Source organism: Peromyscus eremicus, chromosome 2 (assembly GCF_949786415.1).
Source record: "Peromyscus eremicus chromosome 2, PerEre_H2_v1, whole genome shotgun sequence".
Taxonomy (NCBI): Eukaryota; Metazoa; Chordata; class Mammalia; order Rodentia; family Cricetidae; genus Peromyscus; species Peromyscus eremicus.
Genome location: NC_081417.1, coordinates 145,114,907 through 145,130,831, shown reverse-complemented (window position 1 = coordinate 145,130,831; position 15,925 = coordinate 145,114,907). Strand labels below are relative to the sequence as shown.

The 15,925-nt window shown below is 49.6% G+C and overlaps 1 protein-coding gene across 2 annotated transcripts; it reads left to right on the top strand.

The window, feature by feature from the left end:
- The first annotated feature begins 333 nt into the window (after positions 1–333).
- On the top strand, positions 334–15,395 carry Catsper4 (cation channel sperm associated 4). 2 transcript variants are annotated; one of them, XR_009377687.1, is made up of 12 exons: positions 334–467; positions 562–636; positions 1,043–1,186; positions 6,683–6,784; positions 9,605–9,702; positions 9,857–9,977; positions 10,176–10,309; positions 12,367–12,541; positions 13,728–13,939; positions 14,214–14,379; positions 14,969–15,079; positions 15,303–15,395. XR_009377687.1 is itself a non-coding variant. In XM_059255153.1 (11 exons), exons 1-11 carry the CDS (start codon positions 399–401, stop codon positions 15,017–15,019), a joined length of 1,347 nt encoding a protein of 448 aa, XP_059111136.1. In that variant the 5' UTR covers positions 334–398; the 3' UTR covers positions 15,020–15,395. The 2 variants fall into 2 exon arrangements, 1 of the variants encoding a protein (XP_059111136.1); XM_059255153.1 differs by having other exon boundaries at positions 14,969–15,395.
- Positions 15,396–15,925: the final 530 nt, after the last annotated feature.

The following is a 15,925-nucleotide window of genomic DNA, read 5'->3' as shown; positions in this document are numbered from 1 at the left end:
CTCACTTAGTAGATAAGAAAACTTACCTTTCTGGAAGGGCTGGCTGGGCAGCTGTGGGACAGGTAGCTGAAGGCAAGGGATCCCGGGCATCTCTTCCCCTTCACTCAGCCTCACCTCTAGTACCTGGATCCAGAAAGGGGACCTCGGTTTACTATATTCAGATGCCGTGGGAGTCCAGACCTATTCCCACCAGCCTCTAACCTCTGACCCCATCCTGAAGCCGATGGCTGAGTACCTGGTTCCCTCGCTTTTTTTTTTTTTTTTTTTTTTTTTTTACCAGGTTGGAACGTCTTGGTGGAACACGGAAGGGTGTGGTAACAGCTGCCTCTGTGATCTCACCACACGGGGAAGGGAGACGGCCTGCAGCAAAGCTTTGAGGAGAAGGGATCAGAGCAAAGATGTCTGAAAACCAAAAATGGTGGATGCATCGGCCAGAAACCGACGGTGTCAAACCCTCGGGCACTACGGTAGGGAGCCCCTGCCTGGCGCTGTCACTAAGCTGGCATCCTGGGTTGGGCAGGGGCCGTGGTCACACTGAAGGCCTGCTCCTATCCCCTGTAGAAAAACACCTATGAAGGCATGGGCCGGCATGAGGAGCAGGTGCTCATCAACCGCAGGGACGTCATGGATAAGAAGGTAGGAAAGGAGGAAGGTAGGGACAGGCGAGTGGAGACTGAGGTGACCTCCACCCCGGAGTTCCCTTCTGTAGCTCTCTACCCTTTAAATGTCCTCCCTGAGGACCTTCTCTAGGAGCTAATGCCCGTTGAGGCAGCTTCTCATAGGAACCCCTATATTGTGATAGCCACTCACCAGCAGAACCCCAAGGTCCCCAAAGGTCCCCAGTAGTGACCCTCTCTTGATGATCATTTGTTATGACTTCTTCATGGAAACCAGCATTTCATGAACTCAGGCAACAGCATCACCCTCTAGGGCAGTCCCCCAGGTGTCCCCCCCCCCATTCACAGGGAAGAGGGAGTAAAGAGTCCAGGTAGAGTCTACCCGTGGTGACACCTGCCGAAGGAAGGTCTCCATCCCCTTCCAGGATGCCTGGGACGTGCAGGAGTACATCACTACACTGTGTGTCAAGCACTTGCTCCGACATCCCGCCTTCCAGCTGCTGCTGGCCTTGCTGCTGGTGACCAACGCCATCACCATTGCTATTCGTACCAACTCTTACCTTGGTCAGGTGGGATGCTGGCCTGATCTCTCCCTCTGCGCGCTCTGACCTGGGACAAGGTGCTTCCTTCTCAGGTCCTTGGCTCCTTGTCTGTGTATGATGTTTGGGTTGGACATTCTTCAAAAGTCTGGTCACCAAATGGGCCTGGTATAGCAAACCTTTAATCCCAATGCTAGGGAGGAAGAGGCAGAGGCAGCTGGATCTCTATGAATTAGAGGTCAGCCTTGTCTGTGTAGCAAGTTCCAGGCTAGGCAGGCTAGATAGTGAGATTATGTTCAAATAAGTAAATAAAAAAAAAGTCTGTTTCCATTGACCTTGCATAGGATCTGCATGTCAAGACTTCTTGGGCTGGAGAGATGCCTCAGTGGTTAAGAGTGCTTGTTGTTCTTCCAAAGGACCTGGGCTTGGTGACCCGAGTATGGATCTCCAGAACCCGAATAAAAGCTGGATGCCATGGTTTGGTGTAGGTCTGTGATCCTAGTCCTCCTGTGTGGACATGGGAAGTAGGGACAGCAGAATTCCCCCCAAGCTCTCAGGCTAGCTAGCCTGGAGTACTCACCATGGTAGCAAACAGCAAGAGAGACCCTGCCTCAAGGTGGATGGAGAAAACCAATACTCTTTTAATTTCCCCCTTTGGTTTTTTTCGAGACAGGGTTTCTCTGTGTAGTGCTGGCTATCCTGGAACTCACTCTGTAGACCAGGCTGCCCTCAAACTCACAGAGATCCTGCCTCTGCCTCTCAAGTGTTAGGATTAAAGGTGTGCGCCACCACCGCCGCCGCTACCACCACCACCACCCAGCTAGACCAATCCTCTTAAGGTTGTTCTCTGATCTCCATACACACACTGAGGCAGGTCTGCATACACATACACACAAGCACACAGGCACACACTTGCACACCCACACACATCATACATACAGAGGTTTTTAAAAAGGAAGAAAAGGAAAAAGGAACAGAACATTAGAGCTTGCTGAGGTGGTTTACACAGAGGCTCCCAGCATTCAGGGATCCGAAATGGGCAGCGGGAGTGTCTTTAGTACAAGGCCAGCTTAGGTTACATAGTAAGTCTGAAGCCAGAGTAGACTTTATGATACCTGTGTAAGAAAGAAAGGAAGGGAGGGAGGAAGAAGGAAAGATAGAAAGGGAGGGGGGGGAGAAGGGGAGAGCGAGGGGGCGAAGAAAAAGAGGAGGAGGAGAAAAGAAGAAACAGTGAGAGAATTCTTCATGTGAGTGTCCAACTCGAGAGCCCAGGTTTGCCTCAAACTTGCCATGTAGCCCTGGGTGCCCCCCAACTCATGGCAGTCCAGCCCTAACCCTGTAAGTACGTAGACTGCGGATGTGCACCACACTTGATAGATTTCTTGTTTTGTTTTAGGTTTTATTTATTATTTGTTTGGTTGTTATCTAGTTAGTTAGTTTGAGACAGGGATCTCACTATGAGGCCCAGCTTGGTCTCAAACATATGACCCTCCTGCCTCAAGCTTCTGAGTGCTAGGATTACAGGTATGTGCCGCCATGCCTGATGAGGTTTAATTTGCTTTTTCATTTGTTTGTTTTTTTAGACAGGGCTTCATATAGCCCCAAATGTCTTACAACTCACTGTACATATAGCTGAGGACAAATGAAAGCCTGAAGCTTCCTCCTAAGACTTAAGACCTAAGTGCTGAGAATCCAGGTGTGAGTTACCACACCTGGCAGTTTGATTTCTTATGAGCTGTGTGTGTGTGTGTGTGTGTGTGTGTGTGTGTGTGTGTGTGTGTGTGTGTGGTGTGTGTGTGGTGTGTGTGTGTGCATGTCCATGCAGGTGGTGATGGATGAGTTCAGAAAGGTGGTCAGTGGCCAGATCACACATGATCTTTATGTCAAGGGAGCTAGTTTGTATCCTACGCCATTGAAAAGGCAGGAAAGGATTTAAAACAGCATTGAAGTGAAATGACCATGTGCGTTTTAGAAAATGCACTGGATGGGGGCTGGAGAGATGGCTCAGTGGTTAAGAGCATTTGCTACTCTTGCAGAAGACAGGAGTTTGGTTTCCAGAACCTACATTAGGCAGCTTACAATTGCCTGTAACATAAGTTCCAGGGATCTGACGCTCTCTTTTGGCCTCCAAGGGCATCTACATGTGTGTGCTACACATACAGATTAACACACACAACATACATATTTTTAAAAGAAAAGATGTTTTTTTTACTGTGCATTGGTGTTTTACTGCATGTGTATCTGTGTGAAGGTGTCAGATCCCCTGGAACTGGAGTTCCAGACAGTTATGAGCTGCCATGTGGGTGCTGGGAGTTGAACCCAGGTCCTCTGGAAGAGCATCCAGGGCTCTTGACTGCTGAGCCATCTCTCCAGCCCCCAGAAAAGAATCCTATAAAAAGGCACAGTGTGGACAAGGCAACGAAGAGGGCCAAGACTGAGAGAAGATGGTTCAAAACGGGTGAAAGATGTCCAGGTGAAAGACATGTGATCTCGACCAGGACAATGGAAGTATGTGAGAAGAGCCACTGAGTCACATCCCTGGGTTCTTCTGCTTCCTCCCCATGGTACTTGGATTGAGCCTAGGGCCTTGCACATGCTGGGCTAGCATTATACCACTAGCCTATGTCCCCAACCCCATGGACTTTCCTGATAATTTACATTGCTAGTTCATATTTAGTGAGCCTTCGCTATGTGCCACCTTCTGTTACTACATATCCTCATTGTATGCGTGTAGACAAAGAGACTGCAGGAAGTTGAGTGTGTGACATGAGCAACAGTGTCGGGGCTGGTGCTATGGTTGGGACATGGAGACACAGGAGAAAAACGTTTAGAGAAGAGTGCAGAGGTCAGTACAGGACATTTGAGGGGCTATGAAGTGTCCATATGGGGAGAGCTCAAGAAGAGTCAATAGATCTAACAGACTGCAGGTGCTAGCCAGGTGATGGTGGCACATGTCTTTAATCCCAGCACTCGGGAGGTAGAGGCAGTGGATCTGTGAGTTCGAGACCAGCCTGGTCTACAGATTGAGTTCTAGGACAGCCTGGGCTACACAGAGAAACCCTGTCTTGAAAACCCAAGCAATCAAAAGACTGCAGGTGCACAGGACCGGAGATGGACACTTCAAAGCTGCCAGTGTCTAAGGGACAGGGGTTAAGGCTGAGTGGAAATGCCATGCAGAGTGTGAGTGAAGGCAGGAGAGAGCCAAGACAGGTTTCCAATAACGGGTGGAAATGGAGGGGGAGCTGGCAAGGTGACTGGGAAGGCATGATCGGTGGCAAATTGGGAGCTCAGGAGAGTGACAGTCAAAGAAGCAGGCAGTAGGGGCCAGCCATTGTGGTGGTATTGTGTTCCCCAAAATAGTGTGCACCCTAATAAACTTATCTGGGGTCAGAGACAGAACAGCCACTAGATACAAAGGCTAGAAAATGGTAGCACTCACACCTTTAATCCTAGCATTCCAGAGGTAGAAATCCCTCTGGGTCTCTGTGAGTTCAAGGCCACATTGGAAACCGCCAGGCATGGTGACACATGCCTTTAATCCCAGAAAGCAGCCTTTAATCCCAGGGAGTGGTGGTAGAAAGCAGAAAGGTATATAAGACGTGAGGACCAGAAACTACAAACATTTGGCTGGTTAAGCTTCAGGCTTCTAGCAGCACAGTTCAGCTGAGAGTCATTGAGATGAGGACACAGAGGCTTCCAGTCTGAGGAAACAGACCAGGTGAGAAGTTGGCCAGGTGAGGTAGCTGTGGCTTGTTCTGTCTCTCTGATCTTCCAGCATTTCACCCCAATAACTGGCCCCAGGTTTGATTTTATAAGAACCTTTTAAGATTTCTGCTACAAGCCATGGTGAGAAGTAGGCCTGATAAAGACTAGACAGTCCCCAGAGTTAGTGCGCCTGGCCTCCCCCAGAGCAGGTGGATGGAGGCAACAACTCACCTACATAGCTTGCACAGCGAGGACAGTGGAGGTCCATGCATAAGCCATTGTTGGGTTATGAGTTCATTGTCCAGCGTTCTGATAGCGAAATAGAGAGCCGGGAGACAAAAGGAGAGGAGTGGAGAGGGCACAGAGGGGGCAGCATTAGTTTTTTCTCTTTCGCGCGCGCGTGTGTGTGTGTGTGTGTGTGTGTGTGTGTGTGTGTGTGCATATGTGCATGTACCATCGCAAGAATATGGAGGTCAAAGCGCAACTTGCAGGAGTCAGCTCTCTCCTTCCACTGTGGGATCCATCTAAGGCTGTCAGACTTGATGGTAAGCATCTCTGTCCACTGAGCCATCTTGCCAGTCCCTGAGAACCACCTTGTAAAGTGTTAAAAACAGTTCTTAGCTGGGCGGTGGTGGCGCACACCTTTGATCCAGCACTTGGGAGACAGAGGCAGGTGGATCTCTGTGAGTTCAAGGCCAGCCTGGTCTACAGAGCGAGATCCAGGAAAGGCACCAAAACTACACAGAGAAACCCTGTCTCAAAAAACAAAAAACAAAAAACAAACAACAACAACAAAAAACCCAACCCAGCTCTTATTATGGGTCTCAGTTGAAAATGCTGGAATGAGGGTTAAGAATGTAGTTCAGTTGGTAAATCAGAAATTCAAGGACATCTTTGGCTACATAGTTGAGGCCAACCTGGGCTACATGAGATTGTCTCAAAAAATATAGTGGAACAGGAAAAATAAAGCCAAGCCTGGAACCCTAGTGTGGAGTTTGTGACTATGAAGATCAGACTCGAGAAGCCCGTAGGTGGGCAGAAGTGAGTGTGGGTAGCAGGAGGCCCACATGAGAGACAGGGACTCTGCTGGCTGCTGGAGTGCAGAAAGAGGCAAGGTGACTGGTGTGCTGGGGTGGACTCCATGGACTGCGGGTTATGGGGAGTGGGTCACAGCTATGAGGATGCTGAGAGTACAAGGTGGAGGTTGGGCAGAAGTGGATTTGGTTTTGGACAGACCCTAATTATCCATCCACCTATTGATGCACCCAAGGTACATGTCCTGGATCTACAGAGGGAGGGCACCTCCGACCTGACCCAGACAACTTGGATGCTGCAGCCACAGGGGTAGTTGGGACCAGAGTAGCTGAGAAGTTCCCTAGGGTCTGGGGTCCTGCAGCTCCTGGCGGAGGGCATGCCTGGTTTTTGTTTTTTATTATTATTTTGTTGTTGTTGTTGTTGTTGTTTTCAGTACCGGATGGAGTTTGTCTAGCTCTTCCTCACCTCCCTTTCCCAAATAGCCTACTCTAGAGGCTGGGGTGAAGGCCAGTCATGTGCACCCAGGTTCCTAATTCCCCATCTGTGAGATGTGACAGAACAGAAAACTACTTTTCAAAATAGTGTTGACAGTCGCTTGATACCGTATGTGAAGGGTCTTAGAACTGCTTGGCATATGTGCAAAAAGTGTCCCCTAAAGGAAACCATAGAGATGCTAAGGAGGAAGAGTAGCCGGGGTACCCTCACCCACACCCCCTCTCTCCAGCCTGGTGCAGACCCTGCTCACGGATGTCTCTGCCTCCCTCTTTTTCTCTGTCTTCCACGTAGAAACACTATGAGTTCTTCTCGATCGTAGACGACATTGTGCTGACGATTCTTATGTGTGAGGTTCTCCTCGGCTGGATCAATGGCTTCTGCGTTTTCTGGAAGGTAAGGTCCGGGAATTCCTGTCATTACTGTCCCCCCACCCCCCCCCCACCCTCCCCATCCCCCGTGGCTGCAGCACATCAAGTCTTTGCCTAGCAAAATAAAGGGTTTATATGGAGAGAGAGTGTATCAGTGTGAGGGGATGAGGGAAGTTTCAGGTATGTCTGTAATAGGGCAGAATATACGTAGTTCAGGAAGTGCCCCGTCCATGTGTCTGAACCCCTGCTCTTGCCTCCCAAGCTCTCTCTACTCAGGCAAACCCAGGTTTCTGTATCTCAGAGATGGAATCAAGGAATTGAGAGTATCTGTCTTAATTTACATGATTCTGGATCAGGACTCCACGAACTTTTTCTAAAATGCAATAATTTGTTTTGTTTTATGGGCGGAGGACTTGGTTGTTTGGTTTGGTTTTTTGAGACAGGGTTTCTCTGTGTAGTCCTGCCTGTCCTGGAAATTAGTTCTATAGAGCAGGCTGGCCTTGAACTCACAGAGATCCACCTGCCTCTGCCTCCCAAGTGCTGGATCAAAGGTGTGCGCCACCCCGCCCAGCTCAGTGATTTGTATTTTAAGCTTTATAGGCTCTAGTCCCTGTTGCAACAACTCACCTCTGTCAGGCCGCACACAGCACAGCCAGAACGCAGATGGACGGGAGTGGCTGTGTTCCAGCATAGCTTTGCCCCCAGGTGTGTCGATGAGGTGTTTGTTTGAGGGTCTTACTATGTCGCCCAGACCCCACACTCCTGAGCTCTAGTGATATCCCTGGCTCAGCCTCTCAGTGAACTGGACTAAGATTGGCTCTAGTCCAGTAAGATTCCACTTGCACCAAGCACAATAATGCACACTTATAATCCCAGTTGTCTGGAGGCTGAGGGAGAAGGGTCAGGAGTTCAAGGCCTACCTGGGCTAGATAGTAGGACACCATCCCCAGAAGACAAAGAAAATGCCTCACGTGTGGACAATGCAATTTGAGTTTTGTGTAATTTTCACGTTTCCCTTCTGATTTTCCCTCTTCCCTCACTTTAAAATCACGAACTGGCTCCTTGGGATGTCTTCTTTTTGGGAGGTCTCTCCCAGGCTAGGCTTCTGCTACTCTGGCTCTCCTTCTTGGGTTCTAGAAACTCTATCTGGCAGAGTTAAAGAGTGTTCTCTGTCCACCTCCCTCAAAAGAGTCTATGAGCCCAGCATGGCAAAACCTTGTATCCTCAGAAAACAGGTCAAGATATGGCATACAGCAGGAGCTTAATACTTGGTGGATGTGTAGCCCAGCTTGGCTAGGCTTTTTGTTTTAACTCCTAGTGAACCAAGGGTCTCAAACTTACCAGGTACCTCAGTCACTGTCCTACTGCCCTGAGGAGAAATCATGACCAAGGCAACTTGTATAAAGAAACCATTTACTGGGGGCTTGCTTACAGTTTCAGAGGGTTAGTCCATGATCATCATGGTGGCAGGCAGGAAGGCATAGTGCCAGAGCAGTAGCTGAGAACTTTACATCCTGATCCCCAAGTATCTACAGGGAGCAGGAAGAGAGAGAGAGAGAGAGACACTGGCAGCACACCTCCTCTAACAAGGCCATGTTTACTCCAAGAAGACCACACCTCCTAGTCCTTCCCAACAGTTCCACTCCCTGGTGACCAAGCATTCAAATAGATTAGCCTATGAGGCCATTCTTATTCAGACCACCACACTAGGCTTACTTACTCACCCACTCCCTGGCCCTCTTCTTACTTTGAGACTAAGTTTTCCAGGGTGGCCCTTACACTGTAGCCCAGACAAGCCTTGAACTTGTGACACCCCCAACCTGCACCTTCGTCTCCTAAGTGGCTGGGATTACAGGCCTTGATTCCACAGAGAGGCAGACTTGTGTCTCTGTGTGTGCGGTGTTGTGGCCCAGACTCTAAGATGTGAGGAAGGCTTGAGTCTGTTGGATTGCCTCCCAAATTTAAGAGCATCTTCCATTAAAATATGGTTTTCTTTTTGAACATTTACTTCAGTCACACATTGACCAAAACTCCATAGAAAGCCACACAGTCCTGGATCCGATCCAATCCCTCACCCTGTCTTGCCTCCGTTCACCTCTTAGGTAATCTTCTCAGAGCCTGTTTATCCTCTCAGCTGTTGTTTTAAAGCCTAGGCAAATCGGCATGTATTTTTAGTGCTCCCTTTCCTGACGGTAGCCTACCACAAACAATGCTTTGCGCTTAGTTGGTACTTATGGGATCCTGGTAATCTTTCTCTATTAGTACATGATGAATGTACAATAGCTTATTCATCAGTCTCTCATTGCTGGGCACGTTCATTGTTTTCAACTTCTTTTGTATTTATATATTTATTATTTTTGAGACAGGGTATCAACTCCCTCTGTAGACCAGGCTAGCCTCAAACTCACAGAGATTTAATTGCTTCTGCCTCCAGAGTGCTGCAATTAAAGACATGTACCACCAGGCCTAGCTACTTTAATTTTATTAATTATAGTGTATGTCACACTTCACATTAAGGCAGGAGCATCCAGGAGTTTTGAAGTCACCTAACTATACAGATCATCATTGACTAAGGAGCTAGTCTGTGTGTATGTGTGTGTGTGTGTGTGTGTGTGTGTGTGTGTGTGTGTGTGTGTGTGTCTTCTCTGTGAGTCCTTGAGAATGGCTGTTTTTACAGGCATAGGACTATGATTGTGTTTGTGGTACATCAGGGGTGAAAACCAGGAGATGGCAGCTGGCTAGCTTTGTTCTTAGAGGAACACTGAGTCTCCCATTGTGTTAGGGCAGACAGGATGCTCCCATGGGCTGGGCTTGATAGACCCTTTTGGGCTGCTCCCGCATTCAGGACGGCTGGAACATCCTCAACTTCGCAATTGTCTTTCTCTTGTTCATGGGGTTCTTCATAAAGCAGCTTGACATAGTTGCCGTCACCTTCCCTCTCAGGTGAGTGGGGAGCTCCGAAGGTAAGGGGGGTATCTGTTTGGATCCCAGGAGTGAGGCTCAGCTCTTCCCCTTGGGGAGGTTGGTGGGAGGGAGGCAACAAGAAGGAAAAGGTCTTGGAAGGGTCAAGGGGCACCTCTGAGAGGCTCTGCCACAGGGCACTTCGGCTGGTACATGTGTGCATGGCAGTGGAGCCCCTAGCCAAGATCATCAGGGTCATCCTGCAGTCGGTGCCAGACTTGGCCAACGTTGTGGCCCTCATCCTCTTCTTCATGCTGGTCAGTGTCTCCCAGGCCCCAAGCCTGTCTCCTTCCCTGAATAGAACCTGTAGGGTGGAGATGGATGCCTAGGGAAGCAAGAGGCTTGGCTTTGAATCCTTGTGGGTCCCTGGAAGCATTAACTTGCATTAATTTGCAGGTCTTGTCAAGCTCCAAGGCCATTGGGTGAAGTGAGGTGGGTTTTGGTCTCTTTGACAGGTCTTCTCTGTGTTTGGGGTCACACTCTTTGGTGCATTCGTGCCCAAGCATTTCCAGAACATGGGGGTTGCCCTGTACACCCTCTTCATCTGCATCACCCAGGATGGATGGCTGGACATCTACAGTGACTTCCAGTGAGTGCAGATGGGTTCTTGGGCTTCATCTCCTTCTGGCTAGGGCAGGGCTGGAGTCCCTGGGGGTGAGGGAAACTATGAGAGGGGGGCTCCTGGGACTTGGATGAAACTGGCCTCACAGGAAGTGAATGCACAAGGAAATCATGGGGCAGGGCCTTTGGCCTTGTGGTACTTGAACCCTGTTCCCATAGAAGCTTCACACCTTCACAGGGCCACCTGATCCTGTTCATGGAGACTTCTGCTGTGCTACATAGCTGTGTGGCTCGACCTTGGGCCAGGGAACAGGTCTGAGGTTGTGCCTGAGGTTCTGAGGCGGCCTCCAGCTTGCAGTAGAGCACCACAAACCTCCTAGAGCCCTGGGAAGTTTGGGTTTCAATGCACTCATTCTCAGACCTGCTCCCCAAGGGCATTTTTGTGTTCTAGTCTTTGCTTCTTGGAGGTTCAAGTCCAACTTCATTCCATCCCACTCCCCTTTGTGAAGTAGAAGCCAAGCAGGCAAAGGAGTTCTGTAGTCCCAGGTAGTAGACACCTCCACATTCAAGAAGCAGAAGCAGGAGAATCAGGAGTCCAAGTTAATTATAGCCAACTTGGGTTGTAATAAGACCCTGTTTCAAAGAAGAGAAAAGCAGGGAGGGGTGTAAAGGAAGGAACCTGGGGATGGAGCTTAGTAGGTAGAGTGTTTGCCTAGCCTGGGTTCAATCCCCAGAACTACAAAAACCAAGATTGGTGCCATTCACCTATGCTACACAGTCGGAGGCCAGCCTGGGCTAATTTGAGAACCAGTCTTAAAAAAAAAAAAAAAAAAGGAAAAAGGAATAAAAGCTGGCATCGTAGCGCACACCTTTAATTCCGGCATTCAGGAGGCAGAGGCAGGAGAATCTCTGTGAGTACTCAGTCAAACTGGTCTATATAGCCAATTTCAGGCCAACCAGAGTTACATGGTAAGACCTGGTCTCAAAAAACAAAATAAAAAACAAACAAAAAACCCTAAAAATACCCCCAAACCAAAACCAAATGAAAAACAGTAGCAAAAGGTAGGGTGTTAGAGCCCAGAGCACCATTGCTTGGTAGTGCACGCCTTTAATCCCAGCACTGGGGAGGCAGAGGCCAGCCTGGGCTACGTGGACTACACAGTGAAGTTGTGCCAGCCTTTTGAGTACTTTCCTCTGCACGGGCTCTGTGACATTAGACAAACTATTCCACTGCTGGCCTCAGACTTGAAGTGATCTTCCTGCCTTAGTCTCCTAAGTGCTGAGATTACAGATGTGGGCCATGGAGACCAGTTTATTTATTTGTTTATGTATGTCTCTTGTTGTTCTGGGCCTTAAGCATGCTAAGCAAGCCTTCTACTACTGAGCTATAGCTCCAACCTCTAGCTTTTAAAAGTTGGAGGGGCTTGTTTTGTCTGTTTTATTTTGAAGTGGAGTCTGGTGTGGCCCAGGCTAGCCTTGATCTCCTCCTCCTCCTCTTCTCACTTCCCCAACGCTAAGATCACAGTCAGGCACCACCACGCCCGTTTATGCTGTGCTGGGGCTTCCTGCACACTAGGCCAACACTGCCAACTAAGCTTCCCTCCCAGTCTTGTTTTTTTGTTTTGCTTTGTTTTGTTTTGTTTTTGAGACAGGAACTCAGGTAGCCCAGGCTAGCTTCAAACTCCTGATCTTCTACCTCTCCTTCCTGAGTGCTGGGATTCTGATCTTCAGTTTACTAATTCATAATTAGAGACTACAGTGCAATATTGACTACCTCATAGAGTGCCATGGGGATCAGTCTAGAAAAATCGGTAGCGTTCTTCTAGAATGCAGCGCGGCGTAGAGCGCTTCTACTTACGGTGTATGTAAGTATGGCTTGCACTTGGTAGTGCTGACTACAGATCTCCTTGGAGGACTGGTTTTGGAGTTGGCCCCACTGTCGGGCCACGCAGCAGGTCTCAGTAAAGAGCTGCTTCTGCCACCAGCAGGAGTGGGAAATAGAATTGCCTTGTTTGAAAGAAGAGGAAACCGAGGCTTAAAGGGCCAGGGAAATGATGGCATGGCGCTCCCGACTGCTGTCCCCAGGATGGAGGACAGGGAGATCGCGATGGAAGTCGGAGGTGCCATCTACTTCGCTATCTTCATCACCATTGGCGCGTTCATCGGCCTCAACTTGTTTGTCGTCGTCGTGACCACAAATCTGGAACAGATGATGAAGATTGGAGAGCAGGGACAGCAGCGTCAGATAACATTTAGTGAGGTGCGTGGGATGGGGGAGGACCGCAGGGAGGAGAGTGTGGGCATGAGTGACGTGTGTGTGTGTGTGTGTGTGTGTGTGTGTGTGTGTTTGCACACACACATAAAAAGCCAACTCCAAAACCTGGAGGCAAGACCTTCATATCTGTAATGTCCACTCAGTGACTGAAGCTCCCGGGGGCTGGGTATGGATCCCTAGATGTGCCATAATAATTCAAGGTGAGCAATGGGGTGTCATCAGGGCATTTACCTAAGGCATCCTGAAGTTCTTCTCTATGATGGGAATGATAATAGTACCTGCTTGCCAAGACTCATGAGAATCATATAGGGTGAAGAGTGCTTGTAAGTAAGAGCTCAATAAATGAACTGGAGGGCTGGCTCAGTGGTTAAGAGTACTTACTGCTCTTGCAGAGGACTTGGGTTCGGTTCCCAGCATGGCCACTCACAACTGTCTGTAACTCCAGTTCCAGGGGATCCATAGCCACCTTCTGGTCTCCACAGGCATCGCATGTACATGGTGCCCTTACTTACATGGTGCACTTATTTACACACATGCAGACAACACATTCATACACATAAAATAAAAATAAATCTTGGCTGGGTATGGTGGTACACGCCTTTGATCCCTGCAGAGGCAGATGGATCTCCTAGTTTGAGGTCAACTTGGTCTACAGAGTGAGTTCAAGCCAGGCTACAGAGAAATCCTGTCCTGAGAAGCAAAACAAAACAAAACAAAGGAAAAAAAAAAAGAAGAAAGAAGGAAAAGAAAAAAGAACTTAAATGTTGGCTACCCAGTATTTATTTGGTAGAACTTGCAAAAGGTAGAGGAGGAAGTGGACCTTTGAAAAGGTCAGAAGGCCAAGACCATCATCACTTCAGAGTAGGTAGGGGCTTTAAAGGCTTGCTGGGGTGAGAATTTCTAAAGGGATCTGAGAGGGCCTTACGTATGCACTTGATGGAGTTATCACAGCAAGGTAGGGAGGTTAAGATTGACTGGAGCTGAGGACCAGTGTTAGAGTGCTTGTCTAGGTGGCTGGAAGCCCTCAGTTCCATCCCTAGTATGCACAGATAAAATAACATAAAATGTTATAATACCAAATACGGTTAAAAGGGGCATGTCCTAAGAGAGTCATCCTCTCTAAAGTCACATGACCCTGAGCTGTCTATCCCTGTCCATCTACTGTCCCCAGACAGGCAAAGATGAAGAGGACTGGGCTGACGACCTGCCACTGGTGCACTGTGTGGAGGCCCGCAAGGAGACTTCTGGCCTCCCCCAGGAGCCGCTGGTTGGGGGTCCCCTGTGCAACCTCACAGAAAAGACCTGCGATAATTTCTGCCTGGTGCTCGAGGCAATACAGGAGAACCTGGCGGAGTACAAAGAGATCCGAGAGGAGCTCAACACGTAGGGGAGGGTACTGGGGAGGCAGAGCGGGCCCTGGCCTTAGTGAGCCCATTTTCTAAGGAACTCGCCCACAGTTCATGCTTCCCAGCTCAGGAGCTGGTGTCCTGACCTTCCGGGCGTGCCTTTCTCCCAGGAAGGGCCCTGCGTGACCTGGGTCTCCCTTAGGGATGCTTCAGAAGCAGTGAGGGAAGAAGGAAAGGGGAGGAGCGGGGATGCACACCAGGGGAGAGATGGAAGCGCCTGGCCCAGGAGCACAACGTCTCTCCTACCCCAGGATCGTGGAGGAGGTGCGCTCCATCCTTTATAACCAGGAGCAGGAAAAGGAGCTGTTACACAGGCATGCCTCCAAAGCCCTGTCCTTGGAGAGCGGGTCCTCCTTAGATATGCGGGAGGTGGCTACCCAGCAAGACTTGATCTCTGCACTGGTCAACAGGGAAAAGGTGCGCATTCCCTTCCCTACCTACTCAACACCGCCCTCCCCCCCCACCACAAACACACCATAGCCCCCACAGGTACTACGGCCAAGAGGTCCTTCCTTTCCTGTCCACCCTCTAAAATGTCCACTCATTTCAGAGGGCACCACCCCGTTCGGTCAAGTCTAGTCATTTTCTTCTCAGAGAGGCCAAGCCTCCTCCCATCAGGCGCCACCCTAGGAGCCATCCCCCAACCCCCACCCCTGCCCCCCAGCACCTACAGACTTATCTTTTCTTAGAGTGGCTTTTGCCAGCTCGGCTCTTCCTTGGAAACAGTCCCACATTGGAAAAAGGTCCCCTGTCAGTCCATCTAGGGTGCATATAAGCAGTGTGTGTGTGTGTGTGTGTGTGTGTGTGTGTGTGTGTGTGCCTCTTATCTCATGGGACTGAAGTGGAATGGAGTCTTGGGAATGCCTGAGCTCCCCAGTTCTGAGTGGGTTCTACCCATGCTGGAATTACTCAGATGGGGCAGCTGTTGAGACAGGAGGAGGAAGAGGAAGAGGTAGTCTGTCCTCTCAAGGTAAGCAGAATGACGAAAGGATCCCTTGATTTGCAGGTTCACGATTCTAGCACTAACATGCTTAGCAAACACAAGTTCAGCCTCTGAAAAAGCAGAATGGGCGCCAAGGGGCCTGCGCTCACACGAGACCAGCTGCTGCATCGTCCTGCATCCCTGACTGGAACCCATTCCTCTCCCTTACACCTGGGTGGCAGGGGCCAGGGGCTGGGATGGTGGCAGCATCTGCATGGCTTATGTCTGTGAGCTTGAGGTCCAGAGGAGTCAGGATGAAGGATTCTGGATGAGAATGGAAGCCCCACAGCAAGGATGAGCACAGAAAGGGGTAGCCAGGCTTTGGCCTACCGGTGACTATCCTTGACCTCTGCTCCAGCTCCAGGATGAGTCCTGGGTGGACCCCAGCACTGAAAAGAGCCAGGTCAGCAAGGCTGTGTGCACCAAAAATAAAATTTCGTGTTATAATCAACGTGTCTGACTGGTTGTTCTCAACCTGTTTCACACTCTTGCCTTTGGTCTGCTAGGGGAGATAGATCTTGCTTCCTAAGAGCCAGAGGCCAGCCTGGGCTTCGAAATGAGATCTTGTCTCGGGTTGGTCTGATGAACCCCTTAGGGGATTCCGATACAGTGACAGAGTAAAAATTTACCCCCTGATCAGTTTGACTTTAGTGGTAGAGATAGAATCCCTGACCTTAGAATCCTGAATTTGGGGTGAGGGTGCTGTTTCTGGGTCTCATGGTTGGGAGCCCCGTAAGATAAAAAAGTCCCTTCTCCTCTCTCCCTGTCTGAAGGTGATGGCTGCTCCTCACCCGGGGGAGTCCTTATCTGATAGGGTCACCACTGACCAAGCTGTACAGGTGACTCTACCCTTGGACACCAAAGGGTGGCTGGTTAAAGCGGGAGTCCCCAAAGGTCTTCTGGAGAACAACAGCACTGAGGCTTGCTGGGAGGACGTGGGAAGATTTTGTTTGTGGTCAAGTGAAGTCTGGTGGAAGAACT

Coding starts and splice junctions, on each gene's coding strand:
- Catsper4 (XM_059255153.1), top strand. CDS start 399: ATGTCTGAAAACCAAAAATGGTGGATGCATCGGCCAGAAACCGACGGT. Junction 12,542..13,727: donor GTCAGATAACATTTAGTGAG/GTGCGTGGGATG, acceptor TACTGTCCCCAG/ACAGGCAAAGATGAAGAGGA. Junction 14,380..14,968: donor CACTGGTCAACAGGGAAAAG/GTGCGCATTCCC, acceptor CTTGATTTGCAG/GTTCACGATTCTAGCACTAA.